We start from the raw sequence: 22,277 nt of genomic DNA on the forward strand, positions 1-22,277 counted from the left end.
GAGAGGCAATGTCTTCCTCCTGAAGTGAGGGAAGAGTCAATAAACAGACAAATAAATTACGTAGTGTCTGTGATAATGGTGAGCATTAGTGCCAAAAATTGGGAAATGGGTCTAGAGTTTGCTGATGGTGTGAATTTACATGGCAGGGTCGGGAATGGTCCATGAGAAGATGACATTTGAGACGAGTTCTGGAGGAGGAGAGGAAGCCAGCTGTCAGGGACACTGAAGGAAGAGTGTTCCAGGCAGAGGGAACAGCAACTGCAAAGGTCCTGAGGCAGGAGGCCAATGTGGCTGGAGTGCAGGGAGTGAGGAACAGGCCTAGGGCTGAAAAGGGAATGGAAGGGGGGTGCTTTAAATTACTTGGAATGTGATTCCAAGTGTGATGGGAAATCTTGGGAGTGTACTGAACAGAGGAGTGAGTGACCTTGGATTTCATGTAGGTGCTCTTTTTTTTTGCAATCAAATCTTTTTTTTTTTTAATAATTTTATTTATTTATTTTCCCCCCAAAGCCCCAGTAGATAGTTGTATGTCATAGCTGCACATCCTTCTAGTTGCTGTATGTGGGAAGTGGCCTCAGCATGGCCTGAGAAGCGGTGCGTCGGTGCACGCCCAGGATCCGAACCCGGGCCGCCAGCAGCGGAGCGCGCGCACTTAACTGCTAGGCCACGGGGCCGGCCCGACGTAGGTGCTCTTTGACTGTAGTATTGAAACTGAAGGTAGGGAAGGGGCAGGGCAGATGCAGGGACAACAGCTGGGAATCCACTGCACTGCAATAATCCAGGCAAAGGATCATGGGGGCCTGGATTAGCCCACAGCAGAGGGGGTGGTGACAAGGGGTTGTTGTCTGGATATGTTTGAAGTGACAGCTGACAGGATTTGCTAGTGGACAGGATGTGGGGTGTAAGGAAAAGAGAAGGGGTGAAGCAGGCCCTGGGGTTTTTGACCTGAGCCAGGTGACACACGAGGCCCACCCGGGGCAGCCACTGGCACCCACTCTGCACAGCGGCGACTCCTGCCATTCTCACTGTTGCTGGTGTCACTCAGCCCCCACTGGACGCAGCCCTGATCAGGCCCTCGTTGTCTCTCCTGGACTTTCACCATCTTCCACCTCTACTGTCCCTCCCACTCCCGTGCCCCACGGTGCTGCCAGACTCACCCTTGTAGACCCAGGTCAGGGCATGTCCCCACTTCTTAAAAGGCTGACCTTCCTGACAAGACAAACCCCCTCACCTCCATGGAGTTATCCTTCAAAACACATCTGAGTCTCTGCTCTGTGCAGACACTGTGCAGAGAACATGCTGCAGCATCTGCTCTCTCTAGTCCACGCCCCACAGCTTCCTCCAAGCCCAGGACTCTCGGGGTCTGAGGTTCCTGGGATTAGTCTGCACAGTGACACCTCTGTCAGTCTGTTCATGCTGTTCCCACTGTTTGGAATACTATTCATTCCCCAGAGCCACTGCAGATGGCAGGCACCTCCTCCATGTGGCCTGCCCTGTGTCCTCCTTCCGGAAGGAGTTGCTCCTCTTGCTTGCTTCCTGCAGCAGCCCTTTCCGAAATGCACAGCCTTTTGAAGAGAGCAGTGGAGGCACCCACATCCTTTGCCCCTATTGTCAGCCATATTGCATTAGGATTTGGGCCCTTGTCCTGCTGAGTCAGATCACTTGAGAGAACTCCTGTGCAGCCATAACTTGCCTGTTGTTCATTGAACCTTGGAGAGCAGGTGTTTGTCGTGGGAACCACAGAGTATTAAAACCTGGGGATTTTCCAGTTTCACCAGCCATCCGGGCAGAATATGACACATAGTGTGTGCAGCTGGAAATATGGCACACGGAGCTGGTGTCTATGTGAGGGATCTGTAACAGAACTGCTAATGAACAATGCCTAGTATTTATCATGCCATTTCCACATACCGGGTACTGTGCCCAGTATTTTGCGTGTGTTCAGTCATTTAATCCTCACAACAACCCATCTTATAGATTAGGAAACTGAGGTACAAACAGGTACAAACTGAGGTACATTCCCAGGTTACCAGCTAATAAGTGGCAGAGCCAGGTTTCAAGTCCAGATAATCTGGCTCCAAAATCCATGCTCCTAACATCATCTGTGATCAAATATGAAACATAAAGGACCCAGATATGTGGGTGACATGTGGGTCAAGCTCTGCTGCACCCGCGACATGTAAATATTTTTCATCACAGGTAAAACCTAAAATTGAGACATTTATCACATTACGTGATCTCATCCCAGGTTCTTTATCCTGCTCTTCTTTTCTGATAAGGAATCAAGTCTTGGTTTAAGCCCCTTGAGTGTTAGGAGCTCACTACCTCCTCAAATCAAACCACTCATCAAGAAAGGCTCATGTTTAAATGTAGATAGAGAGATACAGTCAGTTGTCATTGATCGTGATTCTGTATTTGTGCATTCACCTACTCACTGAAATTTATTTTTTACCCAAAATCAATACTTGGGGCACTTTTGTGACCATGTGGGGACGTGCACAGAGGGAGAGAAAGTTTGAGTCACACGGTGACAAATGGGTTCCTGTCTGAGATCAAACACAGCAACGCTCTGTGTTCTTGTTTCATCTCTCAAACTATTAACACGTGTCCTCTTCACGGTCTATTTAGCGCCACATGGGTCACATTTTTGTGCTTTCTGTTGATGGTTTTGCGTTTAAAATGGCCACCAGCACAGGGCTGAAGTGCTGTCTAGTGTTCCTCAGCACAATAATGCTGCGATGTGCCCAACATGTGAGAAATACGTGTGTTAGATGAGCTTCATTCAGGCGTGGGTTACAGTGCTGTTGGCTGTGAGTTCAGTGCTAATGCATCAACCGTGCAGCACATCCAGAAAAGGAGGAGGAAATTTGCCCTGAGGCCCCTCTGGAAATGCTAACATGACGTCTATATTCGTAATGAAGCTGTGGAAAAGCGGCTACAATTGTGTTTTCATGAGATGATGATGATAAAAATCACAGTGGACGGCGCTGTCACGAGGCTAAAGGACAAGTAATTCATGTTCACTTCACCCGAGGATGTAAAGTGTGAGCCCTTCTCGGCTGGTGTTTTCTTATAAATAAGAACTACAGATAACTAATTATTTGTTATGAATGTGTACTACGTTAGATGTCTTTACACACACATAAAACGGGGTTGTTGAAACTGTGACCAGAGTTCCCCAAGAACCTAACCCTGTATTTCCCCTCGGAGCTGTGGCTCAGTTTCACTAATTCAGAGTCACAGTGACTTTATAGAACTAAACTACCATGAAAAACGAGAAGTGGCTGTAGAGAGAGAGATACATGTAGATATACATACACTTTAATTTGAAATATGTGTAAACATGTATATATACATATATATATCTCAATACACAAATCTAAACATATATTTATGTATTTATACAAATATGAATATATATAAATACATTTGTATGTATATATGTACATATATATATCCCCATTTGAGGGATACCTGCCCCCATCACCTTATGTTTCTAGCCCCTGGTCAAAGTTCTGCCCTCTGGGGTCATAGTGACGTAGCCTCCTTTGTTGGAACCCCGAGTTCTGTGGTCACCACCATGGGCAGGCAGGCCTGCGGTACAGAGGCCTGCGGTGCTGGCCTTGTGTTCATCAAGTGGTAAGGAGAGGTGGGTGTTCCTTCGAGAGGGTAAGCACAGACACTATGCCCCCTCTTCCCCAGAACCATCCTTACCTGCCTACTGTGGTTGATGGAGTGCTGCTGCCAAAGATGCCTGAAGAGATTCTGGCTGAAAAGACATTCAACACTGTTCCCTACATAGTTGGATTCAACAAGCAAGAGTTTGGCTGGATGATTCCAAAGGTGAGAATGTGCTGGAATCTTAGACTCACCTCACCTGCCCTTCACATCACCTCTCCCATCTCTGCTCACAGGAGCTCCTCCTTCTGCAGACCCCCTCTGGGTCCAGGGCCGCTGTCCCCTTCACAGAAGTTGACATTTCCATGGAAACCTTCTCAGTGATGGCCCAAGTGTCACCTGGGTGTGCGGCCCTGGGGACCCCTCTCCCCAAACACTCTCTGATTGTTCTCTATCCAATAATCCTGAAATATCGATGCTGGGGGCCCTGTAGAGACAATCCCTGGGCAGATGAGAAAGCCGAGGCCTGGAAAGGGGAAGGAGCTGGGGAGTTAGGAGAGTGAGGCCTGGGGCCCTGCAGCCTCTCCCCTTGGGCTTGGTGCTTTCATGGTTTCTCCATAAATTCCACACATGCTCCTAGTCATCTAAGTGGAAAGATTCAGAGGAGCTAGCTTCCCATTGGCTTAAAATTGACTGCTAAAAGCTAGGAAGGGCTTTCCCTTCTGCCAAAGATAGACAAAGCCAGCACTAGTTTAAGTGGTGAGGACGGGTTTTATTCAGTTAACCACTGAAGTAGGGAAAAGAGTCCAGCATGAACTGAACTCAAGCCCCTGAAACACCAGGCTGGGTCTTATCTAAAGGCTGGGTGCTCTCAGGGAAAGGCTGTGGTGGAAGCTGGGAGGGGGTTTGTCCCTGTGACTGGTCCACCTGGATTAGGGAATTGGTGCTTATTGGAGGAGAAGCAAACTCTCTTGTCTTTTTTTTTTTGGTGAGGAAGACTGTCCCTGAGCTAAGTTCTGTGCCAATTATCCTCCGTTTTTTGTATGTTTTTTGACGCCACCGCAACATGGTTTGATGAGCAGTGTGTAGGTCCACGCCTAGGATTTGAACCAGCGAACCCCAGTCTGCCAAAGTGGAGTGGGTAACTTAACTACTAAGCCACTGTGCAGGCCCCAAAGTGTCTTGTCTTTATGACAGGAGACAGAGGTATAAGTTGGAGCAAGGTGCCCAAAGAAATTAGGTTTCTATACTCCCACAGGGACTGAGAGAGAGTCTGAGTTATTCTGTGAATGTCTGCATTTCAAAGAGATGGCTCTCAGGTCATTGAGGAAACAATTTGGGGAGGTTTATTTACATCTCAAAAGCAGAGAAAGGATCTGTAATTACAAGATTTCTAAAGTAGCTGCTCTAAGACAGGGTTCAGGGACTATCTACTTGTCACCAGGTTTTGGCTGGAACAAACAGTGAATTCTCCTGGGAGCAGGGAGCTTTCTCAGGCAGGCATTTTAAGGAAAGTTGGGTTCATCCTAAAGACAGGGCCTTAGCTGCTAGAAGCCTTGTTAGTTCTGTCGAGTCCCTTAGTGCCAAGATTTGGATGGAGCTGTTATGTGCAGAGTTCTATAGTACTCACTTTAGAACAATTTAAGAGGTTATACTGAAGGACCAAGCCATAATGGCAGGATTTAGGGCTTCCTCAGTCAGCTGAGATGAGGGGGAGGGGTATTTGTGAGGTCTATGTCCTCTGCCAAGAGCCCTCCACTTCAACACTAGCCTGGCTTAAACCTTCCCTCTCTGTCTCGATGACCATTGTGGGGACTCTAGACTGACACATGTATATACATATACGTCCTGCAAAGGACTGGGACAACTTCTCCATTTACAGGTTTACTTTAAAGTAAACATTTAGTTTACCCTCTTAGCACTCCTTGAGTTTCTGGATATAATAGTCTATTTGATTAATTAATTTATCCCAACTCTTCAAAGACCCTGATGGTCAAGACTTGACAAGGTGACCTTCAGCCTGCATTGGTTTGGTCAGCTGGTCAGTTTGGTTCTTCCTGCTAATTCCCAATGATTCACAATTGCTTACGCATTGTTTTAACAGATGATGGGCCTCCCACTCTCTGAAGGCAAGCTGGACCAGAAGACGGCCATGTCACTCTTGCAGAAGTTCAGCCACATCCTGGTAAGAGTCTAGGGAATCACAGGAACTGGCTGAGACCCAGAGAGGGGAGGTGCTTGCCCCAAATCACAAATAAATTAAATGGCAGCAGGAAGACTGGGGCCAGAGGGTTTTACTCCAATTTTTCTGCCTTTCTCACCTACCTCACGAAGTGGGAGGTGGTTGCACAGGAATCAAGAGGTTCACCATTAACACAAGAAGAGAAGCTGTGTCGTTCACCAGAGGGTGGTTGTCACTTTCCCTCTTGATCTATTTCAGAACATCCCTGAGGAACTGACTCCAGTGGCCACTGAGAAGTATCTGGGAGGGACAGACGACCCTGTCAAAAAGAAAGACCTGTTCCTGGATTTGATGGGAGATGTGATGTTAGGTGTCCCATCTGTGACTTTGGCCCGTCTCCACAGAGGTGAGTCCCAGAGGTTAGGGAAGAAAGGGACACCAAGCTCACCGGCTATGCTGTCTGTCCTGCCCTCCCCTCAGCATAGACAGATATGTGGAAACAGCAGAGTGTCTGTCCTCCCAGGCTGATTCCATATGGCCCTGGGGTGGGGCACTGTCTTATCTTGGTTTCTGCTGGAAGTTTACTCTGGGAAAAGGATCCAAATGCAAGTAGTTTATTTGGGAGCTGATCCCAGGAAACACCAGTAGAGGAGTGGAGAAGTGACAGGGGAAGGAGGAGGAAGACAGTCCATGCTGCCCTGTCAAGCAAGTATCCGCTGTGGACACTGGAGCTGGGGAGCTCTAGGAAACCTGCAGAAGACAGTCTCAGGGTTATCCTGGGTGAGCGGTGTGGGAACTGAGGTATTTATTCTCCAACTCCACGTGTCATTGATTGAAGGCTGTTCTCAAGGGATTGTTGATTCTCTGGTGCTTTGACCTGCTGTTCACATGGGCAGAGTGGTCTCTGGCAGCCAAAGACCTCAGGTAACAAGCCAGAGATGGAAGTCAGGCTGGCATGCCCAGAAGTAGTTATATGGTGAGGCACCAACAGCATGTTCTACTGGGACTCCTCACCTGAAGTTTTTGCGTTCCGTGGGGCTAGAGAGCAAATCTTAGAAGATGTGTCTTAGCAGGTTTCTAAGGTCTGGAGCTAGCTTCAAGCTAATTTGTTAACTAGTGTAGCTGAGGGTAGGGTGAAGCCAAGCATAAGATCAGGAAGTTTGTCCAAGACCAAGTAAGCTGAGAGAAATGAGTAGTGGGAGATACGGAACAAGTGGTCTGGAGAATGTCAATGTCTGTGACTGGCTGCTGTCCATCTTGGTGTGTGCTGGGTCTACCATGCAACCTTCTACATTGACCCAAGGATGTGTAGGTGGGGTGTGAAGTCAGGGTGGGTGGGTTTACCTAGAGAGGAGGTGTCCCTTCTGGGTGCCTTTTTAAGGTCCTCACAGGACTTTTCCTTTTCTAGGAGCCCTCCTTCGCCTAGTCCGCAAGTCAGGGAATGATTCTCTAGTCCAGACCTCTCTCTCTAACTGTGCTGGAAGGTTTTTAAATTCAGGATTTTATAAGAATGATAAAAAGTATCTACAGCTGACCTACTATCAGGACAGTAACATACGGGTGCTGTTTACCACTTTCTCCTCCCGAGGATCCTGATGAAACTCTTCAGCCAGGGGCCACCTGGGGACAAATCTGTTCTTTCATAAACTTGGTCTTGTCTCTTACTACGTGTCTGATTTGTGGTATCCCTGTCTGCATCATCTGCTGGTGCATCCGTGTGGATTTGTGTTTTCATCTGATAGCTCATGACTTTGTGTTCAAGGTCTTTTGACAGAAGTACACAGATTTTTCCAACAGTATTCTTTCATTTTTGTATTTGTCTCACTGTCTTTTTGATCAAAAAGAACTCTTCTGAATATAAAGTTAGTATATGATAATATATAATATCTTACAGTTGTAGAAAGTTTTGAAAATATGGGAACACATAAAGAAGAAACTAGATATCACTCATAACTCCTCCACCTAGAAGTGTCTGCTATAAGTTTTTGATATATTTTCTTCTAATAATCTATGAATGTCTTACATATAATTTAAAAATTAATTTGTATTATGTTTTTCTCATAGAATACTATATTGTTGGTGTTTCCTCAATGTCAATAAAAACTCACCAACAACATCCATCATTTCATGGATTATAATTTATTTTAGTATTCCTGTCCAATTGCATATTTAGGATGGCTGCTCATATTTTGATGACAGAAAAACATTCTGCTCAGCCTTATTTGCATAAATCTTTAATCTAGCCTCTAATAATTTTCTTAGGATTTGTTTGTAGAAGTGAAATTACTAGGTTGGGATGTAGGAGCATTTTAAAGTTCTTGATACAGATTGTGAAATTGGTTTCCAGTGTATAAGAGTGTAGATTTCTTGATTCTCTCACCTGGGACACTCAAACTAAAAACAAAAATAACACTGCTAATTTCATAAGCCCTTCATGACCGAAAAAAAAAGAGCATCACACTATTTTAATTTGCATATTTTTGATTACTAGCTGTCTCTTTCCTTCTGCTTCTCTTGTTGTTCCTCATTGTTATTATCCAAATCTCTTTGCTACTTAACTTTGAAGACTTGGGTTGTGATTGTAGGAATTTTATAAGTCTCAGTGCTTTAATGCAGAAAGTTGAAAAAAAGAAGAATATCTTTTGGGGAGCACTGTGCCAAAAATAAGTTCTCTCATTCACAGAAGTTCTTTCCTCTATGATTGTGTATTGAATTACTTTCTAAAACCTTTGCATGGCAGAGACAAGATGAAACACCCCACTTGTAGTGAGTTCTGCTTGACCTTGAAGCAGCTGTTTAACATGTGGATTATGGAACCAGAGATGACTGCTTCTTCAAAACAACTCCTCTTGCTAAACCAAGGGTGCAATGATGGGAGTGAAGGAGGAAATTAAAGAAATGATTCCACTTCCTCATGTCAGGATGGAATGTATTCTTAAAAAATTTTGTGGATGAAGATGTAACGATGTGAAGAAATGACTATACTATTTATGTAATAACATATACAATATTCTCCCAATTTTATGTACATTAAAATGTTACCTGCTAAAATATTAACAGGTTTCCCTGAATGGTGAGATTGTAAGTGATATTCTTGTTCGTTTTCCTTTTTTCTGCCTTTTTCAAATTTTTACTATATCCAAGGGGGAAAAAAGTTGTAAAGTTTCTCCACCAGCTGTCTTGGGGCCTGACCCTTCCCCTGTTGGAGTCACTCACTGTGGGCCTCATGATTCACACAAAATGTAGATCTCCGTGGCTGGGTTGCCCAGGAGTTAGCCCTGAAGAAGCAGGAATGGCAGTTCTGGGGAAGCATCAGCAGGAAAGCTGACATCTTTGGGGCTTGGAGAGGGAGGTGAGAGAGGAGGCAGGGGAGGAGGAGAGGGGCAGGAGAGAGGCAACTTCCTCCTTCCTCAGCCCCTCTTCTCTCTTCACCACCACCTCAACACTCCCCAGGCCAAGAAGGAGGCAAGACATGTGAGGTGTCAGGGAAATAGGAAATGCTGAGTTTGTGATTTCTTGAGACATGAGACAGATTGTCCCCTTTCTGCATATGTTTGTGTTTAAATATTCGCGTTTTCAGATCAGAAACTTGGATTTGCTTCACTCTTCTCAGAATAGTGAGAGAAACGCTGAAAACACTCAAAACTGGGCAGAATAGAAGAGACCTAATAGACTGCAGATATTCTCCAAAGGAATGAAAACTAGCCTCTTTTCAATGAAACACAGTAGTGTAAACTGTAAGAATGTAGATGTTCTTGAGTGTGAATGCATCAGTTGGCAATGTGGTTTACGTGAATTGACCCGATGGTCCTATAATGTTAATTATTTTGAATAGATCTCTCCAGTGTGTCAATAGTCATTCAGTCCTTCATTTAATCTTCATTCATTCAACAAACACCTGGCTCAAATCCCATCCCACCTCCACGAGCTATGTGCCTGTAAGCAAGTCACAGATCTTTTCCAAAACGCTATTTCTCTATTATGCTGATAACCAGGGGTCTCCTGCAGGGCCACACAGTGTCCAGCACATGGTTGACACTCATAATGGCAACTGTTATTAATATTGTTGTTGTTGTGTACTCAGGACCCAGATGTGTCAGCAATTCCCTGAGTGCTCAGGGCCCCCAGACACCTTGATACCCTCCAGGTGTGCGTCAGGTAAAATGATCTGTGCATGAATCCATGTCTTCTCAGATGCCGGAGCCTCTACCTACATGTATGAGTTTGAGTATCGCCCAAGCTTCTCATCAGACCTGAGACCCAAGAAGGTGAAAGGGGACCACGGGGATGAGGTCTTCTCGGTCTTCGGGGCCCCACTTCTAAAAGGTGATGGCCCTTTGGAGACAACAAACTTGGGATTAGGAGACCTGGGTTCAAGTCTCAGTTTGGTGGCCTTGGACAAATCCCTCCTTCTCTCCAGGTCTCAGTTTCCTGAATTCTCCATAACAAGGTTGAATGACAAAATTTCCCAACCTTTCTCTTGCTCTAACTTGCATGATAGAGATTGTGTATCCATGTGCTCTCATTCATGATCACTATAAGAATCCACACCTGGACATCAATGTGACAGGTGGAGGGTGAATTGTCTGGTCTGGCTCAAGGGCTAGAATGCCACCACCCACTTCCACTCACAAGAGCATGTCAGGTTAAGTGACAGTAAGGTTAGAATGGATGTTGACCTTGAATTAGGGCTAATATGTGTCTATTTATTCATCTAACCATTTATCTACCTTTCTAAAACTCATATTTTTTTAAACTTAATATATTTAATAATATGATATTTTAAAGAAAACCTTTCACAAATGTCTTCAATCCCTTAACTATCAACAGCCACAGAGGACTTGCATGTGACCCACCCCAGGGCTGTTTGTGACAACCAGTGCCTCTGGGCATTCCCTGGTTGGGTGACTCTTTAGGACCATTGCAGCTCTGTTATTTTTCAGGTTCTATGTATAGCTGGGTGGGTGGAGGAGATTGAGGAAAGACATAAGGGAGAGCAATCTTGGGAGTTGGGGTTGCTGTAGTGGAAACACTGGGGTACGGCATTGCGACTCTGAAGAGGGAGGACGGGGAGGGTGGGCACAGAAGACAAAGACCACCACTCATGGATCGACTGCAGCCATTTACTGTGTCCTGCATCAGTACCTCTCAAGCTTGAAGTGCTCATACATTACCCAGGATCTTCTTAAAATGGAGTTTTCGACTCAGTAGATACGGAGTAAGGGATTGGATTCTGAATTTGTCATAAGCTCTCAAGAGATGCTGCTGCTGCTGGCCCAAGAACCTCACTTTGAGTAGTAAAGGCTTTTTGTCTCCTTCCTACAGAGGATGCCTCAGAAGAGGAGATCAAACTCAGCAAAATGGTGATGAAATTCTGGGCCAACTTTGCTCGCTATGGGTGAGCCTCATGGCAAAGATGGATCAAGGATGGAAAGGGGTAGGGCAGCTCTGTTGGGAAGAGGTGTCTTATAATGTTTCATGGTCAAATTCCTGGCCTTGTGTCCTCTGACATGAGAGCCCTCTAAAAATGGACAGGCTGCCCGGAAGGTGGTGAGCTCCCTGTCTCTGGAGGCATACGAGCCTCTTGGCAGAGATGACACCAGGAGTCCCTGATAATCTCAGAAGACAGTTGGGACCACACAGTAGCTGTGGGGAATATCTGTTTGATTCTGTTCCCAGGAACCCCAATGGGGAGGGACTGCCACATTGGCCAGCATATGACCAGAAGGAAGGGTACCTGCAGATTGGTGTCACCACCCAGGCAGCCCAGAAGCTGAAAGATAAGGAAGTGGCTTTCTGGACCGAGCTCCGAGCCAAGGAGGCAGCAGAGAAGCGACATCAGACAGAACATGTGGAGCTCTGAATGGGCAGCCCAGCCAGCGTCAGAGGCCTAAGGGAACCCAGATGGGCAGATGGGGTATTCTATAGATGGTGTTTCTGGGCGAAAGAGGTATCTTTTTGTGGAGGCTGCGGAATTGTCAGGTGGGATAGGCAGAGGCCAGGGAGGGGCAATTTCTGTATCTGTGGCATCAATTTGGGAATAAATGTTCTTTTGGAGACCAAGTCAGTGTCTGTGTCTTCAACTGAAAATTAAGCCATCCATCCTCGTTAGAGAAAGAAGAGTGAAGAGAGATAACACTATGCGCAGGAAGGTGCCTCTGGCGTGTCTGGCTTGGCCTCTGGACAAGCAGAATCCAGTAGGCTGGGCCCTGGGACACCCTGCGTCTGCTCCACGTCTCTGGGCCCTCAACAACTTCCAACAACAGGTTATGGGGTGACCAGATTTCAGTGTCCCTGTCCTCCCTATGAAACTACCTGTAGAGCTGGAGGAGGCACAGACTCAGGATGTACCTGGAGTGTGTGTGTGGGGTGGGGGGCGGAGAAGAGCTGCCGAGTTGACCCTGTGGCATGTTGTGTAGCCCTTATTGACCCTTCCACAGGTCTGCAATTCTTCAACACACACACTATCCTCCTAGCCCCCTCTGTAGGTCCATGTCTTCCAACACCTTGTCTGAGCCCCTTCTGTTGCCTGGGCCACTTCAAATCCAAGCAGTGACAACCTTGGAGTGAGTCCCTAAACTGTCACTCTAAAACTGCCTCTTTCAGAACACCCAGGGTAACTTCTGGCTTCTGCTGATATGTAGAAAGCTCTAATGACTGTCACTTCCACCCTAACAGCAAGAAACAGCGGGATTATCCTCAAAATCATGACTTTCTCTGAACCATTCAAAGAGCTGAGGTTGCAGGTGAACAATTGCCCTAAAGTCTCAGGAAGACGGCACTTTGTAGGAAAGATGGGATGTGGATGCTGACTTACCCTCTGCTACAGGTGGAAGATGGGATCACCATAGATGTGGGCAGAATGACTCTAAAAATTCTAATCAAGTGCTAAAGGCCAAGTGTGGACTAGTATGAGGGTATAAAATCCTTGGGAGCCACAGACCCATGGGGGAGATTACACAGACTCTACTCCATGGACCTCCATCAGGGGATCCTGAGAAAGATCGGGAGCAGGAGTAAGACCAGAGAAAGCCTGCCTTAGGGGTGCAGGCATATAGCCCTGCTCGGAAACTTCCCCCTTAAGCCACAAAATCTCTAAACCGTTGGGTAAAGGGTAGCAAAACCACATCCCTCAGGGCTTTGGGTAGACCTATTGTGGCTGAGGAAAAGGAAAACTTAAAAAACCCTTTCCCTTGGGAGAGGGACAAGAGAAAATCCTGGGTCCTGGTCATTAGAAGTATTTTACTGCTGATGAGGGCAAATCACTGGGAAAGTCTCTTCTCCATGACCATGGAACACAGCATCTGACTAAGGCTGAGACTGGACCAGAGCAAGAGAAACCACTCCTGGACCACTACCCAACAAGGAAGCACACACCAAGTACCGAGTAGCAGAAATCTACCACTGGGTGAGGGAGAAAATGTGGAGAGAGACCCTCTGTGAAGGGAAAGTGCACAGGGCAGGACTAAAGCTGTTGGTGGAGCAGGAACATTGAGGGAAACCTCTCAGCAGCTCTTGACTTAAGCACAAGGTAACCCTAGAAGAATGTGAATCGGGGTGCACTGAAGATGACCATGGCAACAATGAAACTCAAGCCTGGCTCAACTGCTGATAAATTAAATCATTTCTCCCAAAACATGCACACACACATGCACACACACACACACACATACATTATGAGTCTAGCAGAAGAAGCATGCCCATTTCCAGTCATAAATACAATTTACTTAATTTTCTGCTTTCTTACATACACTGCTGAGGGAGACTCTGGATCCCTCATCTAAAATTAGAAACAAACAGAAAGCAAAAAAAAAAAAAAGGAAAAAGAAGCCCACTAATACAACACAAAACAATCAATAGAACCAGAATCAGAGATACCCCCGTTGTTAGAACTAACAGACTAGTAACCGAAAACAGCTACATAGAACACTTCCATCAACAGATGGGTAATTGCTGCAGAAAGAAGCAAATGGAAATGTTAGATATTTTTAAAAATAGTAACAAAGGTGAAGAATAACTTCACTGGGTTTATCAGTACACTTGACATGGCTGAGGAAAGAATGAGCGAACTTGAAGAGAGGTCATTATAAATTACCCAGCTTAAATAAAAAGAGAAAAAGGAGTGGGCAAAAAAACAGTACAAAGGAGCTAAGAGATGTTGGAAAACATGTAATAGTGCAGCGTATGTGTAACAGGAATCCTAGAAGGAGAAGAAAGAGAGAATTAGGGTGGGGTGAGATAAGGATGGGGACACTGATGAACTTGGATTTACATTGAAGGCAGTGGGGAGACACTAGAGGGTTTCAAAGAAGCATGCAGTTCGGTTCAATATGTTTCCCGATCAGCACGCTAGCTGTCTCCTCCATCAGATGCGAGTTCCTTGAGGACACGGTTATTTTATCTTTGTATTCTCTAGTTCCTTCCTGGTACATAGTAGGTCAGGGTATAACTCTGATCAGTGAATGAATGAATGAGTGAATCCATCCAATATATAAGAGTACGGAATCAAATAGATCTTTGCATTCAGAAAAGAACTGCTTTTCACTCCCTGGTTCAGGGAAGTGTTGAGGACTCGAATAGGCTCTGAGACTGGTCCAGACACAAAGACCCCTAGAACATCTGTCTTCCTTCAGCCTGTGCTTGACAGCAGGAGCCTGTGTTGGTGCCACCTGGTGGCCACAGTGCCATATTCTATTTTAATCAGCTTCCTCTGTTTTGCTAAGGTGCCTTGTCAGCCCAGAGAAGTAGAAAGGGAATCTGGAATGGGGAGATATGCTCTGCTCAAAGACATAGGCACCCGCTCAGCCAGCTTAGAGGCCCCTGTGAATGCCAACCCCAGGTCTGTCTGTCCTCACCCTGGAAGACCTAGTGCTGAGTCACCATAACTTGAGCCCAAGAGAATAATGATCTCAGCCCATGGGACAGAGAAGCCCAAATCTATGGCTGCTCAGACCATGGCGCTTTCCACGACACCCCTCCTCACCTCTCTCAGATGGTGATGGAATCCAGGGTGAGGAAGCCACGGGAAGGGAGGCAATGACCAATATCATCCCCATATAATTCTCGTTCTCATCCTAAGAGAACCCTGATTCTGTCTAGAGAAGCAGTGCACTCTGTTATAAATTCTTGCCCCACCCACCAGACTCTCTTACAGCTAGAAGTTACCAGGTTACACGGATCTGGCCAATGAAATGTAGGCAGATGTCTGGGTGGGGTTCTAGAAAAATCTACTCTTCTCCAGAGTAAAGAGACACAGACTCAGCTGGCCTCTGCCTTTTTCCCTCTCTCTTTATTTCCCTTCCTGCCTCAATGGTGGCCAAGATGTCTGCAGGTGGATTAGCCATGTTTTTTCCATGGGCATGAGAACCACATGCTATGGATGGTGGAACAGGAAGCTAGAAGGATGCCAAATCCTTGGTGACTTTCTTAAGCATCTCCAGAGCCTTATTGTGTTTCTGCTTATGTCCAGGTATAGGAAGTTCTCCGGAACCAAGGACATTCTCCCTCTTCTTCCCTCTGAAGACCACCTCTCTCTCTGACTCATTGCCTATTTGTTACAAGAGAACAAGAAAACCTCATTAGTTAGGAGACCATAGTTAGATCTGTCACATGCAGCCACTCGTCATCATAACACACAAACACTGTATATGTAATCCTTTTGCTTCTTGATAGTGAGCCCAGATGGAGCCTGTATCTGGCATAAAGAACCAGAGAACATGGGCCTGGGGTGTGCTTGGAGAAAGCCAGCAAAGGTATTTTCCCTGGAAGACAAGAGAACTCTGTTCAAGATGAACTCTCTTTTACTACGTGACCTATGACAAGTCTTTTCTTCCTAGTGCATAGTAGGCACTTAAATATATAAATATGTGTGTGTGTATGTATATATATATATATATATATATATACATACACACACATTTATACATAAATTATTTGTACTTAAGTATCTGTGTGTATATATATAAATTGCGTATGTGTACAATTAAATATATGTATATATATATAGATATATTCATTTCTATGTGTAACAAAAAGAGTGTTGGAACCGGTTGAGGACCCATGTCCCTACCAGCTAGACCATGTTATCCCTGTATGTCCAGGGACCAGGGGAGATGGCATATCAGAGTGGTTAAGAGCATAGACTGGAGTCCGACTTCCTGGATTCAATCCTCACTATCACCAACTAGTAAGTTATTTCATCTCTTTATGTCTCAGTTTCCTCGACTTGTAAATGGGATTAATAATACTACCTCATGGACTCATCAGGAGGATTCAATAAGCTGCAATTTCTAAAGCACTAGGAATGGTAACTGGCACAGGATAAGCCATCCTGTTTGCTAGTTAAATGTCAGCTCAGTGCATTGGCCTTGTCTAAGGTGCTGATGATCCTAAGGTCTCAGTCCTCCTGGGAATCTATGGCTTGTGAGTCTGGGATGGACCCATCACACTTTGAATAAAGGCAGGTACTCCTTGTGCCATGTTTCCCTTCCAATTCCAAAACTCTGGTGGGGACCTCTGTAAATCCAGTTGCCAAGCTAATAATTCTAATCTTGGCTCTGTATCTGACTCTGCATCTCCCTTGAAATATCACAGTTGCCAAGTCCTTCCTTATCTCTTGCCCTCTCACTCTTCTCCATTGGTGGAGTATTGTTACTACTAAGTGACTAGAGTTGGGGCTCAGGGTTCAATGGCAACTTCCTGGACAGTTTGCAGGGTTGTGGTGCAAGAGCAAATTTTGGCAGGGACCTGGAAATGGGATCAGGGTGGTCAGCAGGCAGGTGCCTTGTTGTTGGGCTGACCGTGGCCTTCATGTCTGCAACAGGCCCACTGTGGCCAGGGGCTGGGCTTGCTTCAGGTCTCTCTTCTTTTGACTCTGAGTCGATCTGTCTTAGTTTGGGACTCTGGACTGAAGCCTGAAGCTGCAGGAGGTGTGGGGCTGCTCCCTGTATAATAGCCATTCTCTGCTGCAGAAACAATGGATCTGTGTCTCCTAGTTGTGTCCATGCCATGGCGCTTTCTAGGGCCTTCTCTGGGGATAGTGATCCTCTTCTGTGATTTCTTTAAGCCCAACCCCTTACCTTCATGCCCTGCTAGTCTATTCCAGCTCAGCCCCTCCCAGACCTGAGGCTGACAGTACCAGTAGCTGATAAGTAGGGCACTAGAAGCACTCTACTTGACAGCTCTTTCAGGAGTCTGGTCACCACACATCTGACTTGAGCTTTCACAGATTTTGGTATCCATGAGGGGTCCTGGAACCCATCCCCTGCAGATACCATGGGATGATTGTATTTGGATAGATTTTGCCAAATTGTCCCCCAAGAATGTTTGCTAGTTCATCAATTGTGAAAGTTCCTGTTTTTCCATACTCTTGACAATACTTGGCGTGACCACTAAAATGGTAGGGGTACAAATCCTTGTCAATTCTATAGGGGCAATTTGAGTATCTCAATTTACCTTGCACATCTTGATGTTCACGCTTATTTGGCATGTTGAAATGACATTTCATATGTGTGTAGTGTGAAAAGCCATTGAACCTGAGTGATGGGATTGGGGGACCATGGACTGACTCGTCCTCCCACACACACTCCTGTGCCATCCCGTGCCCTCCCCAATGTGCTCCCGACCTGCTTCCACAGAAGGACACGTAGGACGGGACAGGCAATGACTGGGGGGATCTCAGAGGGGTACAAAGACCAATGGGTTCTAAGAACCTCTAAAGTGAGAACTGAGCGCCAACATCAATAGATCTTGGGATTTGGCAAAACCTTATTCAGTCCAGCTTTTTGGAGATGCTTATGTCATTATTCTTGCTGAGGCCTGTGGGACCCCAGAAGACCAAGATTTCACAAGCAGAGAACTCAGCTGTCTTTGGAAATGAGAGCTCACCCTCCACCTTCCCAGTGAGTGCTTGGGGGTTCCTCTTCAGAGTAACTCTTTTGGCCCCTGCAGTTGTTTGCCTGCTTCTGCCAGATTCTACTTTCAGAAATGCCCTTTTATCTTGTCATTTTCTGGATTAAAGACTTTCAATGGCTCTGCATTGTCCAGAGTGAAACCTGGTTCTCCTTAATTTGACATTCAAGCCCTCCATCCTCTATTCACCCTTCCAGACCAAATGATCTCCTAGAGAAGCCTCCAAACCCACCTTGCACCACTGCTAATGTCCTGTCTTCTCTGCTCCTCCAAATCCGGCTCACTTGTTAATGCCCAGTATAAGCAGAAGTCATGGACAGTTTGGGGCATTAATATATATAAACTTTCAGGGTAAGAAAACACACAAAACACTTGTCTAATTGAGATCCCTGTATTCACCCAGACGTCTACAATAAAAAAAAAAATCTATAATAGTAAATTGAGTTTTCCAAGCCATTTCCAAAGTATGATTCAATCAAATTTTCTGGGCCTTAATTTTTCTCTGTCTTTCTGATTCACCTGTTTACTTTTTTTGTTCATAAAAGGCTGAAGGGAACCTTTATAGTTAGCTCCAGGAAGCAGGGACTGGGTTTACAGCCAGACTCTTGGAATTCAAATCAAAGAAATACCAAAGTTCATTGTTTACCAAAGTGTAGTAAATTTATTTCCAGAGTTATGCAAGACCATTTTAGATGGCATGCAAACAAACTTGAAAGCATTTATATAATGGTTATGTATTTGTTTTGCTGTATATTAGAAAAAAAGAAAAGTCCCTAATATCAAATATCTCATTTAATCTATACTATTTGTGGCAGGAATTGCTAGTTCTCCATTGAAGTGTACTATCTTTTTTGGCGCACAACCAGACCATATTTCCCAGCCTTCCTTGCAATTACATTGGCCACGTGGCTAAATTATTTCGAGTGGAATGTGAGTGATAGTGAGGAGTGCCACATCCAGGGCTGGTCCACAATGCCCCCCTGCGCCATGTTCTCTTATTCGTGCTCCTCCGCACTGGAGCTGACTGGAATCAACACCCCTAATAACATTAGAGACCATGAGTTAAAGATGGCAAAGCTGTCACGGTCTAGATCAAGAGTCAGCAAACTATAGCCTGTGGGACAAATCTGGCCCACCATCTGCTTTTAAAATAAAATTTTATTGAAATACAGCCATGCCCCTTTGCCTAGGTATGGTCTATGCTGTTTTTGCTACCATGGCAGAGTTGAGAAATTGCCACAGAGACAATATGAGCCACAAAGCCTAAAATATGTACTATCTGGCCTTCTACAGAGTAAGTTTGCTGGCCCCCTGGTTATATACCTGAATGAGCATATGGTGGGCAGCCAGTTTGTTGACCTGACTAGTGCCCCAGTTCTTTACTTAAACAGGAAATAAGCCCCTGAAATTCTGGGCCCATTTCCTTCCATAGTTTACCCTACTCGCATAATATATTCTTACTCAGCAGGAGCTAGACTAGGCAGACCCATGTGACTGCTGATGTAGATGACCTGACCACCAGTTGTTAGGGCCATGCAGGATGACCACTATGCCCATGGAGTAGCACTCCCCTCCAGGATGCATCCCCAGGCCAAAATTTCCCACAGGTGCTCTCCCTCCCTCAGTCCTAGGACTAGATTGAAAATATGGAGTCTAAACACCTAATTACAGCCCAGCATAAAAGGCCAAGAGAGTTGTGAACATAATGAGATTTCTCCCCAATGATCTGTCAAAAGGAAGAGGTTTCCCGAAGCTCAGGGAAATGACTGCAGTAACAATGACCCTTGATGTAGCCAATGCCTGGTCGCCTACCTAGTGGTCATAATGGTGAACAAGGTTGTTCCTACCCTTATAACTAACTGACCATCAATGGTTCACTTTTCCCATTGAGCAAGTTATTTTGAGGTATATACTTTTGTAAATCAATTGAAGATATTATTACTTATATTTGCTTCTTCACTTCTGATTTTTAACATCATTTTAAATTTTAAATATACAATGAGACATTTTCCATTCTTACTTTTAAATCATGGTAAGTTATACAAGCCTTCCATTAATATAAATGATGTAAAATTTCATTTTTGAATGATTGTCACAAAGTAAAAAAAATAATCCAGTTAGGAAGTGGAAAACTGCTAATAATAGTATGGATGGTACACTTACATGGCAAAAAACATGATGTTATTCTGAGAATAACTGAGGTTCCAGAAACACGCTTATGTCTGGGATGCATTGGAAAATGTCATAGGATTCTAGATTCATAGAATATTGATCCAGGGTGAACAGAGCATGAGAGATTATCAACCCATAGACACCCTTTCCTCTTACTACCACATTCCCAGAAGACCCCATAATGTCACCCAGTGGGGTGCCCAGACCTCTGGTCTCCCAGTGCTGTGTTCCCCACCATGAAGGCTCTGCCTAATTAATCCCATGATTAACAGACGAAGTCAAGTGAAGGGCCCAGTGGGACAGGGGCTCCTACTAGTTCAGAGACTGTTCTAGCATGTTCTCTCCACATATCTCTTGAGAAAATTGATGGAGATGGAGAGGTTTGGGGAGCTAATTTGGAGCCCCCAGAGGTGTCTTCTCTCCTGAGACCTGCCCAACCACTTAGGAATTAAGGCCAGTTCCTAGGAGTTTACTCTTCAGACCATCTAGTTCCACATGGGAAACCTCAGGGAGTTCCCCGAGGGAACAGCGATAATCCCAGTCAACTGCCACTGAAACAAGAAGAGCTGTATCTCTTACGGCTAATGTGACGCAGGGAGATTATACACGTTAAGTAAAACTGAGGTCTGGCTTTAGGCTTCATAGACTCCAGCCTTACCCATCACTTCTGCAGAGTCCTCATGAGCCAGGAATGGGCTTCCAGGCTGCAGCCAGACACAGCAAGTTCCGGGAGTCGCTTCCTCTGGTTGCAGAATTGGTTGTTGTCACAAGTGGGCGTGTAATTGAACAGTTGAGTTGACAGAATAATTCATCTCTGCCTTTTATATTGTGCTAAGTCAGCATCCTACAATCTTCATAGGCTAAGAGCCAGGGCTGTGTTCCCAGGTTGCAAAGGCCAGCAGACCAGGGCAAAAGGCAGAATGGTTATGCCTTAACAGGTGTGTGTGTGTGTGTGTGTGTGTGGTGTGTTTGTGTGTTGTGCTAAGTGACTAGACACAGCCTTGATATCTGCTCTGAGACCATTCATATTGCCCCAAGTAGAGAGAGACAGGGGTGCCCTGTATTACGGTACTCTTTATGACCCGTGTTTCGTTAAAAGGGAGAACCCCGAGGCCAGGTCAATCTTTGCTGACGCAATCACCTCTGGGCACTGACTCTAATGTCACAAAGTCCTGACTCTGTCCACAGTTCTCCCTCTCTCTGGCCACCCGTGTCTAGAATTAGTGTAAATGAGAATCCTTTTTTGAATTTTGAGTCTCCAGAAACTTCGTTTCATCTATAAAGTATGGCCTTGGCCAAGAACCCATGAGCTTTTCTGGGATCGTCACGTGTTTCATAACCACTGGTTGCACAGTTCTCCCTAATGTCAATATTGACCTGGCCTTGACAAAGGCAGGCTTGTCAACTGACACTGGGAAAACAGTGTGAGCGTGGAGAAGGCACAGCTGCCTCTTTACTGCACTGACCTAGAGACAACCGTGCTTCATGTCTGCCCCCTCTGCACTGACAAGAATGAATCTCATGACTCCAGTTAATGTGAGGCAGACGGGGGCATGCATTTCTGGCTGGACAGCACTTTCTCAATAACAAGTCCACAATGGGAGAGGAGACCATGAAGTGAGAGCCATCAGCGAGCACCTCCACCACCTGGTCACTACCTCTCCTAGGAACCCCAGCACCCCTGTTTCCAACCCTCCTTCCAGGCAGCCTGAGGATCCAGGAGGGGTCAGCAGGAAGGTGTGGCACTTTGAAGGGGTGGAGGTGGAGGAGAAGCCAGGAGAGAGGCCACCTGAGCTCACCCACAGGGGGACCAGGCCTGTGCTTGGGGCACCAGGATGTCAGTTTCTCAAAAAGTTTTGACTCTGTGGCAGAGGTGTTGAGAATATGGGCTGTAATGTTGTGCTGCTTTTGTTCAATCCTCAGCTCTTCCTCATGCTTGATGGGTGACTGTGGCCCAGTTCCTGAACCACGCTGAGCCCCAGGAGGTAACAGAATCAATTTGTTGGGTTATTTTGAGATCTAAGTGAGATCCTGCAAAGAAAACACTCAGCACATTGTTTGCCACACAGCCAAATGAATGTCTGAATGAATAAAAGTGGAAAAAGCAAAGAGTATAAACACTCACAATACTACAGCCAGGAGATGGCTGTTGTGATACTGACTAGATGTATAACCTTCCAGAATTTTTCCTGTTCAAAGATAAACATTTTTACTAAAGTGAGCTATTATACATGACTGGATTTTTTTTTAAATATTTCTTTATTTTATCAAAATATAATTCACATACCATAAAATTCACCCTTTTAAAGTGTACAACTCAGTGGTTTTAGTAAATTCACAAAGTTGTATAACCATCACCGCTATCTAATCCCTGAGCCTTTCCCTCACTCCAAAC

General features: G+C 45.4%; 1 protein-coding gene across 3 annotated transcripts in view; it reads left to right on the forward strand.

Annotated features, from left to right (window-relative positions):
• LOC101408822 (liver carboxylesterase-like) overlaps positions 1 to 11,663 on the forward strand; it is a 31,683-nt gene extending 20,020 nt beyond the window's left edge. For all 3 annotated transcript variants that reach the window (XM_087420344.1, XM_087420345.1, XM_087420346.1), the window contains 6 exons: positions 3,703 to 3,843; positions 5,723 to 5,803; positions 6,059 to 6,206; positions 9,995 to 10,126; positions 11,126 to 11,198; positions 11,480 to 11,663. In XM_087420344.1, the coding sequence (XP_087276470.1) occupies positions 3,703 to 3,843; positions 5,723 to 5,803; positions 6,059 to 6,206; positions 9,995 to 10,126; positions 11,126 to 11,198; positions 11,480 to 11,663 (759 nt within the window). The remainder of the gene's footprint in view (positions 1 to 3,702; positions 3,844 to 5,722; positions 5,804 to 6,058; positions 6,207 to 9,994; positions 10,127 to 11,125; positions 11,199 to 11,479) is intronic.
• The last annotated feature ends 10,614 nt before the right edge of the window (positions 11,664 to 22,277 follow it).

This window comes from Ceratotherium simum, chromosome 30, assembly GCF_057802395.1.
Source record: "Ceratotherium simum simum isolate JZ-2026a chromosome 30, ASM5780239v1, whole genome shotgun sequence".
Lineage (NCBI taxonomy): Eukaryota > Metazoa > Chordata > Mammalia > Perissodactyla > Rhinocerotidae > Ceratotherium > Ceratotherium simum.